Below are 16,551 nucleotides of genomic sequence, written 5' to 3' on the forward strand. Positions count from 1 at the left end.
ATTGGCTTAAGGCTATTCATGGTTACAGGCAAGACACATCCTGCGAGCTTTGGAATCTCAGTCTGCCAATGGCTCCACACACACATTTGCTGATCCGTTACCTCCATCATGGACACAGGGTGTGTGATGCTATGGTTACCTGGGACAAGGACACTAATGGGTAGATGGGTACAGAATCGATGGTTCATTCAGAATTGACTGCGGTGGGTCCTCTGCAGTAGCAGGGATGTGTCTTGGAGGAAGACCAGAGGCAACTGTTTCAGACTCAGCTTTGGTGGGAGCAGAGGTGGGGGGCAGAGCCCATGATGATGACAGCTGGATAGAGATTCAGGATTCTACCACTGAGGTTTTAAAAGGACTCTAGGCTCACTGGTGTGCAATCCACTCATCACACACGCTCAGCAAAGGATCTCCTGTGACTTCATACTGTCCCTGTTCTTCCCATATTCATCTTCACCTGATTATACTTGTGCAAACTCACTGAATATGGCAGCAAGGAGGGGAAGCAAGTACATAGCGTGGTCTGTCCTGGCCCAGGTCCTCCAGGCACAGCCTTGGAGGCAGGCAGGAAGGGAGGAGAGGGGCCGCGTGTTGGCAGAAGGGCTTACCTCTGTTTCTGGGCTGTAGCAGTGGTAGTAGCCCCCAAGAGCTTCTGCAAGGTTCTTTAGGACAGCCTGTGGGGATGGTGACAGGGTCAGCATCCTCACTGGGGCAATGCCAATACTCCCATAAGCTTCTCCTTGACTGAACCTCCCAACTGCCCAAAGGAAGAAGCAGGTACAAGGGGAGTCATATTCTGGTCCACAGCTTGGTGGTGGTGGGCAATCCATGCATGGAGCCTCCAAGATGGCCCAACTAGATCCCTATGGCCAATCCAAGGGAAATGTTGGGGAATCCCCAGTACTTACAAGGGGGACTTGATTATTACATTTGTAGGTGATGATGTGGGTGATGAGGCCCCTTCCCATGGTAGACTGTTGGATGTAGTTAGACAGAATTTCAGAAGACTGATCTGGGCTGGGGAGAAGACAGAAGAGGAAAAGGGGGTACCCCAGGTCAGATCACTTTGAGGACATTCCAGAGAAAATGGGAATATCTACCAAATCTAACTGACCGCCTGTGTGTCCCAGGTCACTTGTGGAAGATGCAAGGTGGAGTGGACTGCAGGCCTGGTCTGACCTGGGTGCCCTGCCCAACACCTGTGGATGGACGATCTGTGAACAAACTCTTTCTCTCAAGCCTGTGTGTAGAGCCCTGCGTGATGGTCTTTGGTTCTCCAGCCCCCATCATGTGGTCTGTTACCCACATAGGTAATGAGACCTACCAGCTTCTCATGATGGTCACCAGAGAATTCAGCTCCTTCAGGGTGAAGATCTTCCTCAGGGCTTGTAGCAAATTGCTGCCTCCCTCAGGCTGTAGCTTCTTCACCCAGAGTTTCAGTTCCTGGAGGCTGAGGAGAAAAATACCCAACCACAGTGCTCTTCCGAGGTGCCAGGCCCAGGGCAAACATGAGCTCATTTCAGACTAACAATAATTCTTTTTTTTTAAGGTTTAATTTACTTATTTGAGAAAGAGAGAGAGAGAGAGCATGAGCAGGGGCAGAGGGAGAGGGAGAGGGAGAAGCAGACTCCCCACTGAGCGGGGAGCCCGATGCAGGGCTCGATCCCAGGACCCTGAGATCATGACCTGAGCCAAAGGCAGATGCTTAACCCACTGAGCCACCCAGGTGCCCCAGACTAACAGTAATTCTTTTTTTTTTTTTTTAAGATTATTTATTTATTTATTTGACGGATAGAAATTACAAGTAGGCAGAAGTAGGCAGAGAGGCAGGCAGAGAAAGTGGAGGAAGCAGGCTCCCTGCCGAGCAGAGAGCCTGATGTGGGACTCGATCCCAGGACCCTGGGATCATGACCTGGACTGAAGTCAGAGGCTTAACCCACTGAGCCACCCAGGCGCCCCTACTAACAGTAATTCTTGATGGCAATCCCTTTCTTCCAATTTTTTAGATGAGCAAACGGAGTTTGGACTTGCCCAAGGTGATACTGTAAGCAAATGGCCAACTCCAGGATTTCAAACCAGGCTGGACTCTAGCGACCCTACTATCAGAGGTTCTGGGCTAAGCTCCTTCTCTGCACCCCAAGCCACCAAACACTCCCCCAAATGCCGAGTTAACCCCCTGACCCCGAGAGGGCTCCTGGAGGAGGCACCTTGGTTGTGTGTCTGCCTCTTGCGTGGGCCAGGATACACCCTAGAGCTAAGAGGGAAAGCGACTTCACGCAGCGCTTCCTTGATGAAATACCTCCCACACTACCAGTGAAAGAGCTCTGCTCTTTCCATTTTTCTTTCCTTCTGACAGAAAAAAATAAAAGTAAAGATAAAATAAAAATAAAATTCAAAAAAATTTTGTTGCCAGTAAGTCTGTCTTTCATTACTACAACCTTTCAGGCTCCCTTCCACACAAAGGGAGAGCAGATCCCAGGCCGACCATCGTCTCCAGGCTGATAGGTTTCAAGTTGGAATTTGATATCATTGTTTTATTTGCTTTCATTGTATTTATTGTGATGGCTGCAATCTAACTACAGCAAGTGATACGGGCTTCTTGTTATGGTTCTGAGCGTATCCTTCAATTATACATGTAGAGTTGATTTTTTTTTTTAAGATTTTATTTATTTGTCAGAGAGAGTGTGCACAAGGAGGCAGAGGCAGAGAGAAGCAGGCTCCCCACTGAGCAAGGAGAATGATGCAGGACTCAGTCCCAGGACCCTAGGATCATGACCTGAGCTGAAGGCAGCAACTCAACCCACTGAGCCACTCAAGCATCCCTAGAGTTGATGTTTTAAAACAGTATAGGTTGAGGTGCCTGGGTGGCTCAGTCGGTTGAGCGGCTGACTCTTGATTTCAGCTCAGGTCATGGGAGCCCCAGTTCAGGCTCCATGCTCAGCAGGGAGTCTGTCTGCTTGAGGACTCTCTCCCTCCCTCTGCCTCCCCCCCACCACTCATGCTCACTCTCTGTCTCTAAAATAAATAAACAAATCTTAAAAAAAAAAATAGTACATGTGGCAGAGATATGACCCAAATGACAAATGGCCTCTAGGAATGACTGAAGTGAGAAGCTCTTGCCTGTGACCTCATGGTGACTCCTAGGTCAGACATCCTGGAGATTGGGGTCTAATAGGAGCAGAAACCACAGCAAAAAAACCGCTTTCCTCACCGAGGACCTGCCACCTGCCAGATCCTTATACCTCACCTCCTGTCCATAGGAGCTGAGTGATGGGTTAGGTATCTCTGGCCTCACTCGGGTAAGGAGAGTTCAAGGATGGGTCAAGGCCACCCAGTAACTGTCAGAGCAGGACGCAGAGCCAGCGCTGTTGGAGCTGGGCCCTTCTCTAGCCAGAAGGGCTCCTCTTTACAGCCAGTGCTGAGCCAGGGGACCTCCATCCCAGAAATGCATACAGGGTTTTTTTTCCTAGGAATCTACTCTGGGCTTTGGTAGCCAATCTGGGCTCTGCCACTCTGGGCAAGCGCCTTAACCTGAGTTCCAGTTTTTTCATAAGCAAAATGGGGAAAAGAATCCTATTACACGTGCTGGCATAAGAATTATATAAGATAGCCCATGAAAAGTGCTTAGCGTGGCACCGAACACCTGGTGGGCAGTTAAGGATATTTTCTTCATGGAAAAGAAATTTTTAGTTACTGGAATAAGTAGAAATTGTTACACCTCTTCTGTCCCCCCCATAACTCCCCCCAAACCCCCACAAACTAGAGACTTCCAAATAAAGGATAGTTAAATCATAGTACATGTATACAGTGGAATACTATACAGCCATTAACAAGGAATGGGGCAGATCTGTGTGGACTGAGGGGGAAGACATTAAAATCAAGGGCAAAGGGCAAGAGAGTGTAATGCGTTTCTGTTTCTGTCTCAGTAAAAGAGGATAAACATACCGACACACGTACATGACACACTGTGGAAGTAGGGAGAAGAAACAGATATTGGGAGGTGAGAGAGAGACTCTCCTTACTTGCACTTTCATACCATGTGGATTTTTGAAGATGCATTACTTTCAAAATAACATAACTCTCTTCACTAGTTGGCTAGAGAAAAATGGCGCCTTGTGGTTTTCTTGTGTTTTCATTTTGTGGGTGGCTCACAAGGGCGGCCACTTTGCTGAAGGTTACAGATCCCCATGTTTCCACTTTGTGAGCTGTCTCTTTGTACTCATGCACCTGTTGGGGTCTCAGGTCTGTACTGCATTCATTCAAGAAACACACCATCATGGAGGGAGGACAAAGAACAAGCGGACACCCTGGCCGAGGCCGGGAGGTCACTCACGTGGAGGAGCTGACTTCCACTGGTTCTGGCCAGAGGGCGCTGGCGGTAGAGCAGAAGGACAGGACATACAGCTTCTCCTTGTGGCTCAGCTGCTCCTCAATGAGGCTCTGGCAGACAAAAGGACATATTGGTTCCCGGAGCCGTGGGCCACGTGGAGCCTGGCTTCACTCCTCACATTGGGGCTGGCTCCTGGGGATGGGGTGTCAGCCATGCTGGGACGGGGTTGCTTAGTGGCTCCAAGCCAACACTTGCTTCCTGCCCACTGAGTCTCATGGGAGTGTGCCCTGGTGGCCCATCCCAGCCCGTGTTGTGGGGGTGGGCAGGGAGCCTGTAGCCTGGCAGACCACCCTCGGAGATCGCGTCCTCACTCCGTCCCAGTGACTGGGGACTGATGTCTTCTGGACCAGCTCCTCAGGGCCACCACACTCTCGGGTCATTGACTCGGAGTGGGGATGAGCCTCTTGGCTACTTTCTCAGCCTGTGCCGCCATTGGACCCTTCACAGGGGCATCCAGGGAGGAGGTTGGGGGCAGGGGTTTCTCTCCATAGCACAGGAGGTGGGGATGCCACAGTGGGCACAACGCCAGCCTATGTGATGCTCTCAAGCTGCAGCCAATGACATATCCAAGGTGACATAGTTTCTCCTCTTCTTCCTGACTAGGTACAACTTCATCCGTCCGTCACTAACACGGACCTTGCCCTTGCCCACCTGGGGAATCTTCAGATCTTTAGATCTTTAGAAACTCAGCCCTGAGGACTTGTCACTAAGCACCGTTACCTGACATCTGCTGAGACCAGGAGCGGGGGGACAGGTCTGGATGACTCGCCCATCTTGAGCCCTATGAACAGTCTGAATGCTTGTATCCAGAGCTCTAGGGGTCCCCATAAAAAAAGAGCCACCCCTACATCAGTGCACAGAGGTTACAGAGGTTTTCTTTTCTGAGCACTTAATTTGCATGAATTCCTTCCGTCCTGTGGCAGCCCTGGCAGGTGGCCACTGTCATCACCTGCATTTTACAAATGAGGTAACTGAGGCACAGAAAGATTAGGCAGCAGGGTCACAGCCCAGAAGTGGTAGAGGCGGCTGGGACTTGAGGCCAGTCATCTGCCTTCAGCGTTCTCGGCTTCTTTGTCGTGGACATGCCAAGGAAAACACAACAGGCCCTGGGTCCAGAAACGGCCAGGAGGCCAGTGCCAGGCTGTGCTGGAAACAGTCCTCTTTCCAGGAGCTGGGGGCTCTTGCGGCAAAGTCTAGTTCGTAGGGACTGTTGTGGTGAGAATACTAGAAGCTCACACAGGAACTGAAAATGAACTTGACGTATTTCCTTAACGGTAGGTGCTAATTAAGCGTGAACTGTTCTTTGCAAAACACCCCATTTTGCAGTTGCTAGAAACAAAGCCGGTGCACAAAGCTCACAAAGGGGAGGGTGTGTGTTTGTGGGGTGGGGGAGGGGGTGTTCCAGGTACTTCTCTGCCTGAGAAACTTACCAGGAAGTCCTTTTGGAACTCCTCTTTCTGAGAGCCACTGCTGACGGCTGACACATCAATGACAATACCAACTCTGGCTCCCTTGATGAGGCCAAATACCTAAAACCAAAGAGGGCAGTGGGAGCAACCAGCACAGCCCTGCGCTTCCATTAAACCCTCTCACTGGGCAGTTCCGTGGGATGTGGAAGTTGGGACACACCCCTAACCTCAAAAATCAGCAGAAGGCAGGCCCATTTTACAGAGGGAAAAGCAAAACCCGATGTCCTGACTTCAGTTCTGGGCATTACCTGCTCTTAAAACCTATTCTTTTTTTTTTTTTTTTTTAAAGATTTGATGTATTTATTAGACAGAGATCACATGTAGGCAGAGAGGCAGGAGGGTGGGGCGGGGGTGGGGAGCAGGCTCTCTGCAGAGCAGAGAGCCCTATGCGGGGCTTCATCCCAGGACCCTGGGATCGCGACCTGAGCCAAAGGCAGAGGCTTTAACCCACTGAGCCACCCAGGTGCCCCACTAAAACCTATTCTTTACAAGTTTTTTTTTTTCCTTAATATTTACAGTCCACCCTTATAAAGTAAGCCACATCTATTAAAGAAAATTCAGAGACCACAGGAAAGCATCCTTCATAAGACAAAGTTCACTAATCACATCAGCTGATTTTATTCCATTTCCTCTATCTCTTTATTTGTTTTCCACCCACTCTACCAATCAAAGGCAGATGTGTCAAGCTTGCCGCCTGCCACGGTATTTCTGTGAGTTTCTAAATCCATGTCTAACAGCAAGCACGTTCTCCAGGCCGACGCGGACTCCCTCTGCTGAGGAATGTTCATCCTCCTACAGCTGCATCGTGAACTGGGATTTGCAGCGACGGATGGTTCTCTAGGGGCTGTGGGTTCCATCTGATGCTTTTTGCCTTAAATCCCACTTTACTGCATGCCAAAATTTCCTGCTCAATTCATTTCTTTATGCTCACAGAGGGGTATTTTATCTCTCTCACACCTCAACATTCCCTATCTAGGCTCCCCCCACAGGTGATCTTGCCTCCAATTTCACTAAGAGAAACAAGCCAGCGTTTTGTTTTTTAAATCTTTTCAGGCAGAATCTATTAACCTGCCTGCCTCTTTGCCCACACACTTGGCCTTTCCCCTCTATTAACAATGTATCTATAGCAACTACAAAAGCTCTAAAGCCAACCCTTTGACTCCCATTAAGGGCTCTTCTCTTGCCAAACAGGGACTTCGCTACAGTAATCATCTTTTCTCCTGGACCACCAGATCCTCCTTATCTACTGTGCTGTTTCCATCACCACACAAATTACAAAATACTATTGCCCATCTGAAAAAGGAAATAAACCTCTCAGGACCCCACCGCTCCCTCCTGCTCCCCGACCTCATTTCTCTGCTTCCCGTTTTACCCTACCCCTCATTTCTCTGTGAAAGAAATGAGAGTAAGGTTCTCACCTCCCTACTCCCCAAAAGCTACATTTGTCAAGGGGATCAATGACCTCTTGCCAAGCCCAATGGTCAAATGTAAGTTCTCCACGTGCACTAATTCTGAGTAGTATAGGACACCCTTTGGCTGTGTCGAGGATGTAACAAGTTGAAGCTCTTAATAAGGACACTTGTCTTTCAGGACATCACGTTTTCCTGGTTTCTCACCCACTTGCTGGCCGGTCCTTCTTGCCCTCCCCCACCTCCTCCCCAAGTCTGCATCATGGAATGTCCTGGGAACTTGTTAGATGCAAAATCTCAAGTTCCACCCCAGATCTGCCCAATTAGAGTCTGCATTTTTTTTTTTTTTAAGATTTTATTTGTTCATTTGACAGAGAGATCACAAGTAGGCAGGGAGGCAGGCAGAGAGAGAGGAGGAAGCAGGCCCCCCACGGAGCAGAGAGCCCGACGACGGGCTCGATCCGGATCATGACACGAGCCCCAAAGGCAGAGGCTTTAACCCACTGAGCCACCCAGGCGCCCCTAGAGTCTGCATTTTAACAAAATTCCTCTCCCTACTGCCCCTACCACCAAAAGGGATTTGGCTGCCATAAATGTTTGAGAAGTACAGGGCTAGGGCTCCCTCTTCCTTTTCCTTCCTTATCTACACCAGGATTTGTCAACCCCTCATCTACTGACATATGGACCTGGGCGATCCTCTGTTGTGGGGAGCTGACCAGCACGTGGTGGGATGTTTGCCAGTTTCCCTGGCAATCTTCCCTCTCAGTCTTGACAACCAAATATTTCTGCAGACATTGCCAAATGTCCCCTGGTGGGCAAAATCGCAACCCCCACCCCAATTAAGAACCCCTGTTCTGCATTCATTCCCTAAATGATCTCATGTGTCTCGAGGATTTGAATACTATTTGCACACTGTGCAGTGTCCATGTGCAGGCAGGGCTCTCTGGCAGCTCCAAACATACGAATTCAATTTCTGGCTCCTTGTCTCTGCCCAGATGGCTGTAAACCTCCCAGACTTCATATGGTGAAACCCAGACATCCTATTTTCCTCCTCCCACCTGGCCGTCTTGTGCATGGCATTCAACAGACCCAGGCACTTGGCGGCAAACCCATGCAATCCATCAGCTGTCCTGCGGGCTCCACCTTCCAGACACACCCCAAGTCCCCCATCTCTCATCCCACGTATCCTAGCTTTTGAGCCTAAGTCACCACCCTCTCCGTACCTGGCCTTTGTTCTCTATAGTCAATTTATGAAGCAGCCACAATGATCTTTTTGGAAAAGCCTCACCTGTGGAATGAGATCTGAACTCTGCAGGGCCATTCCTGATTCTAGCCTCATCTCCACCCGCGCTTCACTGTATGGCTCACTCCATGATCGCTACACTGGCCTGCTTGTGGCTTCTAGAACATGCCAAGCTTGTTCCTGTCTTAGAGCCTTGACATTTGCTGTTTCTTTTGCCTGGAATGTTCTCTCCTAGATCTCTACATGGGAGTGCCCTCATTTCCTTCAGGTGTCTTCACAAATGTCTCCTTCTTGACCATTCTAAATAGCCCTCCTTCTGGTGCGCCTGGTGAGGGGTGGGACTCAGTCAATTAAGTGTCTGCCTTTGGCCAGGGTCATGATCTCCAGGTCCCGGGGTTCAAGTTCCGTGGAGGCTGCTTTTCCATCTCTCTCTCCCCTGCTCATGGTTCTTCTCACTCACTCTCGCAAATAAATAAATAAAATCGTAAAAATTAAAAAAAAAAAAAAGCCCTCCATCTATCCTACTCTCTATTCTCTTACCCTGCTTTATTTTTCTTTACAGCTATCACTAACTTGACCTGACATATGATTTGCTAATTACTCATTGTCTGTCCTCCCCCACAGGACTATAATCTCCACGAAGGTGGGACCTTCCTATTGGTCGTGTTTCTAGTCCTCAATCCGGGACTGGGGCCTGATGTGTAGTAGTTGTCCAATCAATATTTGTTGAATTCATGACCCAAACGAACGCTGAGGACTCCCAGGACATTTCTAATCCTCAGGGGCCAAAAGGAGTTCAAATCTGGGGCCAGTTCTATTCCTTTTAAAATGTACAGAAACTGCCTTTAGAGCTTTTATAATTGAAAACATTCATTCTCTTAAGCTTAGTCATTGGAATTCTAGACATTTATCCTGTAAAGTAACTGGGTAAGTTCATAAGAGGGAATTGGAACCCGGCAATGCCAGATATTCCCATTTTTCAAGAGAGAGCTAAAAACAGACATAAACATGAAACACCAAAATTTTAAATCTTGGCAACTAACTCGAGAAATATTTTAAACTATGAGGGCCAAGAAAAACATGGCTGTGGGCCAGATTTGCCAGCATGCCTCTAGTTTATAAGCCCCGCTTTTCTCCTCCATAAATATGGAAACAGACACCCAGAGAAGTGAGGCCACTTGCTGATGGGGCCTTGCTGACAGTAGTTGGGAAGCGGGCCCAGGATGGCCTGTCCATCACCCCAGGCTGCATCAGCACCCAGAGGGCCCACGAGTTGGTTTAAGAGTGATTTCTTCTTTGGGATCTAGTCTGGGCTTTTTTCATGTCTCCTCTGTGGCTTCATCAGAAAAGGGTACAGTGGGGCACGTGGGTGGCTCAATCAGTTTAGCATCTGACTCTTGGTTTCGGCTCAGGCCATGATCTCAGGGTCATGAGATCCACCCCCACCCTCTTTCTGGCCCCACACTCATGGGGGAGTGTGCTGAAGATTCTCTCTCCCTCTCCTTCTGCCTCTGCCCCTCCTACTCAGGTGCCCTCTCTCTCTCTTTCTCTCTCTCTCAAATAAATAAATAAATCTAAAAAAAAAAAAAAAAAAAGAAAAAGAATAAAACCAGCCCAGAGGAAAGCAGAGCCCAGAGACAAAGAGATGACATCATCTGAGCCCATGGATACAGCTGTGTTTGGGTTTTAGGTCTAGAAATTCCTTTTTTAGCTTAAGCCAGCTGAAGTTGGAGGTCCGTCATTTGCAACTGAAAGAACTGTGACAGAAACCAGTAAAAGGGGTTGGAGAATGAAATGTCTGTGTCTTACCTTCCTGCTGTTTTCTGTGAGCCACTGGATTCTCTGCTGATAGAGTTCCACAGCCCTGTGAAAACACCACAACCGCTCATCAGCCAAGGTCAGCTTCATCACTGAGCAACAGTCACTGACATGCATGGGAGGAAGGTGTGGATGGGACTTGGGGGTAATGTCTTGCTCTTCTCAAATCCGTGTCTCCTTAGAGCCTTCCGAGTTACCTGGAGATGATTATAAGTGTCCGTGGGGGAAGTTCAGCACCAGGTTCTCAGGGGACTGAGTAACCAAAAAAAAAAAACCCTCAGTTTCCAAAATGTGGTTACAGGAACGTGTTTAACTTGCGTTATTGCAAACCATCCCAACGACTAGATGGAAGACAGCATGTAACAGGTGCTCAAGTTCAGGACTCATCTCTTGAATTCAACTGACTTGCCCTCATTGAGGGCAGGTGGGATTGGGAGCCTATACAAAAGGGCAAGCAAGACCTTTGGACGTGAAATCAGGGGGCAGTGGGTGGTGGGTAGAGTTTTAAGGTATACATGAGTATGAATAGAGCTGAGAGTATGAGCTTCATAATGGGGCATGCTGGTCTTTGAGATCCAGCTCTCCCATTTATTAGCTGTGTAACCTTTGACAGGTGTGGTAACCTCTCTGAACTTCTAACATGAAGATAATACCAGGGCTCTACCCGAGTCAATTGGCCAAAAGGCAGTTTGCTGAAAGCCAGTTCCCTGAAAATCAATTTGAATTAACGGAATAGACTTGAACATTCCTTAACATGCTTGATTCATAATTAAAACCAATCAACCAAAATATTGCAAAATTCTTTAAGAACCTGTTTAAACCTTCATACCCAATAAAAATTGCTATAAAAGTTACAGTTAAGGGGTGCCTGGGTAGCTCAGTCGGTTAAGCATCTGCCTTAACTGGCTCAGGTCATGATCCCAGGGTCCTGGGATGGAGACCCTCATGGGGCTCCCTGCTCAGCGGGGAGGCTGCTTCCTCTCACTCTCCCTCTGTGCTCTCTCTCTCAAATAAATAAATAAAATCTTTAAAAAGAAGTTACAGTTAAAATGTTTGATAAATCTGGCAAATCGGTCAGTTATCCATTGAACTCTGGAAATTCAGCTTGAGAGTGATATTATATTTCCAGTTGCTGTGAGGATTAAACAAGATAATGCATGCAGGCCTTAGTAGAATTCCTGACACATTAATAAATGACACATATTATTATTAGAGCCTTTTAAGAAACCTCAGACAAACAGTGATCCTGGGTAAGAGATTGCTACATCGGGGATGGAATGTGTATATAGGCTCAGAAAATCTGGGCTGGGAGAAGACAGCCTTGTATATTTTTCACATACATTTGCAAAATTTGTCATTGAAACTGGTCACTTAACTATTACACCTCAGATGAAGGTATGAGGTTTTATGTGCTCACCCAAAGGGCCCACGGATTTTAAAAGGCTGAGAAAAACCGGTATGGTCCAATGTCTTCATTTGAGGAAAGAGGCCATTAGGACCAGAGGTGGGAGGGACCTGCCCAAGAACCCAGAGATCGTTGCCGGAAAAAAGTTATTTTTTAAAAGATTTTATTATTTATTTATTTGAGAGAGAGAGAGAGAGAGTCGGAGGAGGGGCACAGAGGGAAAAGGAGAGAGAGAGAATCTCAAGCAGACTCCATGGATGCGGGGCTCAATCTCATGACCTTGAGATGTGACCTTGATCTCGTGTGGCCTTGAGATCACAACCAGAGCCGAGATCAAGAATTGGTTGCTTATGGCCTGAGTCCCTCATGGGCCCCTGAACAAAGTTACTTTCAGGCTGCTGAAATGAGAAAATTCTCGAGCTCTCATACTTACTCAGAAAGCTTGGATTCGAACTGGTGGAGGATCTGGGTAGAGAAGTGCACTTTCCTCGTGATATTGCTGCCCTCCTCCCTGAAGAAGCAAAGTCTTAAGAAGGGGGTCTCTGGGGCCTGGGAGCAGGGTGTTGCCAGGCTTGGGGGTGAAGGGAATGGTGGCAGACTCACAGCACGGCGGTGCCCTGGCTAAGCAGGTCAGCCAAGGTGAGCCTCTCAAACTGTAAACTGCGCGTTGAAAGCCAGTCTTCCGAGTCCTCCCCAGCCGAGGGTTGGGTCTCGTCTCCCTGCAGCCTCTATGAGACAGAGCCAGAGTCAAACACAAAAGTGGGGAAAGAGAGGGCAAGTCTGAGGATGCCCTTGGTCCCCTCCACACAGATATCCGTGGGCTGCCAACTCCAACAGGTCCTTCCTGAACACAGTCTGTTCAAGAACTCACCTGGCTAAGGGAACTGGGGAATGGGGAGGCCTGTGTCCTGGGCCAATTGCTCTGGAAATACCCATTCTCATCCCTCACCTCATCTCCAGTGTGCGGCTGGACAATTCAAGGGTCACTCACATCCTGCCTTATGGGAGACTGAATATATGGTGGCCAGACCATAGAGGACAATAGGACTCCAACCCATGGCCTTGATAGCAACCAGTCCATGAAATCAAACCATAACTGTAGCAACTGGCCCAGGATGGCCCAGACTTGGACAAGGACTGCCAGTTTTCCTATTTTTCATCCCACATCCAGCTCAGGACCCACCAGAGAAAGCTAAATATGCCCTCAAAACCCATCTAGGAGACCCCTAGGAGAAGTCAGTTAGACCCCCTCCAGCTTCCTCCTGCCAACACTGCCCTTCTGGGCACACCTGAAGCTTTCCCCCCCCTTTTTTTTTTTTTTTTAAAGATTTTATTTATTTATTTATTTGTCAGAGAGAGAGAGAGAGAAAGAGCACGCACAAGCAGGCAGAAAGGAGGAGAAGCAGGCTCCCTGCTGAGCAAGGAGCCCGATGCAGGACTTGATTCCAGAACCCTGGGATCATGACCTGAGCTGAAGACGGTGGCTTAACTGACTGAGCCACCCAGGCATCCCATTCCCCCTTCTCACTATAAAATTTTCCTGATCCCTGCCTTTGAGTCTCTTCACTTCACACAAGTGAAGGTGGCTGACTCCCTTGCTGGTGCAGATGCGCAATAAATTGCCTGTGTTCTCATTTGGGAGCTCTTTATTTCCACACTTCCATTTTCTGTATCTTGCTATGAGTTCTGCCTTGCTATCAGTCTGGTGGGTCCTTGACAAACATTTGTTGGCTGATGGAGGTGGGAATGGGTTCATCCTGTCTAGTCCAGAGACCAGAAACAGGAGCAGCAGGTAAAATATTTTAAATATGGAATTTCCTTGCCATCACAGGAGTCTGGCCAGGAAAAGGACTGTGCCCCCCTTGCTTATACCAGGTGACATCTGTGTCACTTACACAGTACCAAGCTCCAAATTTGGGAGGTGGACTTGGTGGTGGAGCTGAAGTCATTCATGACAAGCATTCAACATTGGGGTTGCTTTCTGGGAGCCAGAAGGTAAGGAAAGCTGACTGGAGGCTCTGAGCCCACTTGGCCCTGATCACCTCTCCTGAAGGCTGGCATTTCTTCCTCCCCACAGGGGGTGTTTCTGAGCCCTTCTATGAAGCAAGTGCTATCATTGGTGCTAGGTCTACACTGTGAACAAGATAGAAATGTTCTTGCCTTCTTGGACCTTACATTCTAGTGTGGGCAGGTCAAGAGTAGAGAATAAATGAAACCAGTGTGTATAATTTCAGAAAGGAACAGTTCCAGGAAGAACATGGAGCAGGGAAATGTGACAGAGAGGGAGTAGGGTGGAGATGGGGAGGCCACTTCCTCAGGGTGGAGGGGAGGGGGTTTGGTCAGAGAAGGCTGCTGTGAGCTGAGATCTAGAGGTGAAGAAGCCGGCCCTGTGCATAGCTAGGGAATGCTCATTCCAGGCAGAGGCATGGAGCAGGGAAGGGGTCACAGTGTTTGTAAAGCAGAAAGGTGGTCACGGAGGTTGGAGTGTGGGATGTGACATGAGAAGGGGCTGGGAAGGGGTGCAAGGCCTGGTTTGGACGGGGCTTCCAGCACAATCCCTGTGCGATATACCTGTAATGTATATGTTGCCAGAATTGGCCGTGACTCCCTCTGGGTGTGGTAGGGCATCATGAGGGAGGCCAGCTGATGGGAAATGCCCCGACAGCACCATCTGATGGCTGGGGAATGGACCTGTCCACCATTTAACCTACCAGGACCTCCATCTCTATTAGAGATGACTGTGCCATTCCCGGGTGCCTGCTTGAACCCAGGCAGGGACTCCTTGGGCTTGTATCTGTCGGGGCTCTCATGGTAGTGGAGCAGTGGACAAGGAATTGAAAACCCTGCAGGTAGCTGATTGCGCTCCTCTAGGCAGGGTAGAGGACACAGGAAGAAGAAAATTCCAGAGAAGAGCAGGAGAGAAGAAAGGAGCACTGTAGGTGGGGTTCTCCACTTGCTTTGTGATGCTGGGCCGGTCAGTGGGGCTCTTTTTTCATCCGTAGAACAGGCATGTAAAGCTATAGCAAAACAGAGCCTTGAGTGTTGCTGCGCTAACAGATCCCAGCACTGATCCGCATCTCCCCCTCAATGAACATGAAATGCTGCTATTACAGTCCAGCCAGATACTACTGTATGCCCTCGGTTCTGTGCCTGAGGCCTGCTCACTGCCCTGTTCCAAAAGGAGATAGCAAGCCCTAAAGAAGTATGAACAATACTGACAGCAAACACGTAAACAGAATCTATTATGTGTCAAGCACTGTCCGTATATTAACTCATTTAGTTCTACAAAGTCGGTTCCATCATTACCCCATTTTACTGACAAGGAAACTAAGGCACAGAGACTTTAAGTCATTTCCCCAAAGTCATGCAGCTGGTAAGTGGTATGGCTGGGATTCAAACCCAAGCTACATAGCTCACATGAGCACCAAACTATGACTATCTTCCCCAAGGACTGAGGGGGAACTGACTAAAAAGATAACTTTCTCATAGGATCTTATGCTAATTAATTCCTGCCCTTAAACAGCACCTCCTAAAATTCATGGTCCCCATCTCGCACTTAGGGAAACGGTGCTTTCTATCATACGAACACTAGAGGTCACTCTCCTCATCTTTCAGGATTTAACAGACTCCCTGGTTGATAATTCTGTGCCCTGTAGACTGATAATTCATCTTTCTTCCATTTTACTTGTATTTCCAATGATCCATTGTGTTTCAGTACAATGGATAGACAGTGTACATTTTTTAAGATTATTTATTTATTTATTTATTTGACAGAGAGAGATCACAAGTAGGCAGAGAGGTAGGCAGAGAGTGAGAGAGAGGGAAGCAGGCTCCCCGCTGAGCAGAGAGCCCGATGCAGGACTCGATCCCAGGACCCCGAGATCATGACCCGAGCCGAAGGCAGCGGCTTAACTACTGAGCCACCCAGGCACCCTAGACAGTGTACATTTTGACTGTAGGGCACACTGGTTACATACTAAGGTATGTGCTCTACATAGAGAGGAGGAAGATCTCTGTGTTAGAACAATCCTTTCTCTCTTTCCCACTGCTATTCATTTCTGAGGTAAAGGAGGTCCCAGCTGTGGCTGGTAAGGGTACGAGGGGTCCTTGTCCACCTGGGAACTCACCTACTTGATAGGAAATTACATGAAGTGAAGACTCAAATTATCAACAACCGAAGTCATTGAAACAATCCCCCAGACTCTCAAGACTATTGACATTTCCTCATTTTTCTTTTAATTAAAGTAATTTAATTAAAATTATTTTCCTAAAGTATTTCCCAAAATACTTTCCAAGTATTAGCGCGAGTACTTGAGGAAAGTCCAACAGGACCATTTTCCTGATTGTTTGATTGCCGGCATTAAAACTGTATTGTTTTTGACAGATTGTCATCTCAAAGACATCATCTTTAAACTCTCATGTAGATGAGGTAGGTGATTTTAGGCCAGACCTGCACCTAACTACTCCTGATGACAGTAGTTTCTATGATACAATGAATTCTGTGGTCTAGACCACTCACCCACTGTCTGGTTCACGGACACACTAAAGGCAGCCTAAAACCACAGTTCTGGTTATTCTTCGAAGTTAATTCTCTTGCCACAATGCTCTTGCTCTGATAGCACTTCCTGAAACTGATTTTTGGATCTAGGTTTTAGGGAATCCTAAAAGAAAGACAAATCTCAGAAAGGGGAATTTTAGAATTACATTCCCTAGTCTTCAGGCTTTGATAACAGAGTCTTCATATACTCCTGAATGTTTCCTGATATGGCCAAGAAGGCTATAAGATTTCTATAAACAGCATAGAGATTACTATCATT

General features: G+C 48.0%; 1 protein-coding gene across 4 annotated transcripts in view; it reads right to left on the reverse strand.

The window, feature by feature from the left end:
- Nucleotides 1-16,551, reverse strand: part of VWA3A (von Willebrand factor A domain containing 3A) — a 64,602-nt gene that overhangs the window by 35,562 nt on the left and 12,489 nt on the right. For all 4 annotated transcript variants that reach the window (XM_032844022.1, XM_032844021.1, XM_032844023.1 and 1 more), the window contains 8 exons: nt 12,338-12,462; nt 12,168-12,245; nt 10,321-10,375; nt 5,821-5,919; nt 4,334-4,440; nt 1,325-1,450; nt 909-1,017; nt 609-674 (listed from right to left, as the gene is read on the reverse strand). In XM_032844022.1, the coding sequence (XP_032699913.1) occupies nt 609-674; nt 909-1,017; nt 1,325-1,450; nt 4,334-4,440; nt 5,821-5,919; nt 10,321-10,375; nt 12,168-12,245; nt 12,338-12,462 (765 nt within the window). The remainder of the gene's footprint in view (nt 1-608; nt 675-908; nt 1,018-1,324; nt 1,451-4,333; nt 4,441-5,820; nt 5,920-10,320; nt 10,376-12,167; nt 12,246-12,337; nt 12,463-16,551) is intronic.

This window comes from Lontra canadensis, unplaced genomic scaffold (assembly GCF_010015895.1).
Source record: "Lontra canadensis isolate GAN:19392208 unplaced genomic scaffold, GSC_riverotter_1.0 scaffold146, whole genome shotgun sequence".
In the NCBI taxonomy this organism is placed as follows: Eukaryota; Metazoa; Chordata; class Mammalia; order Carnivora; family Mustelidae; genus Lontra; species Lontra canadensis.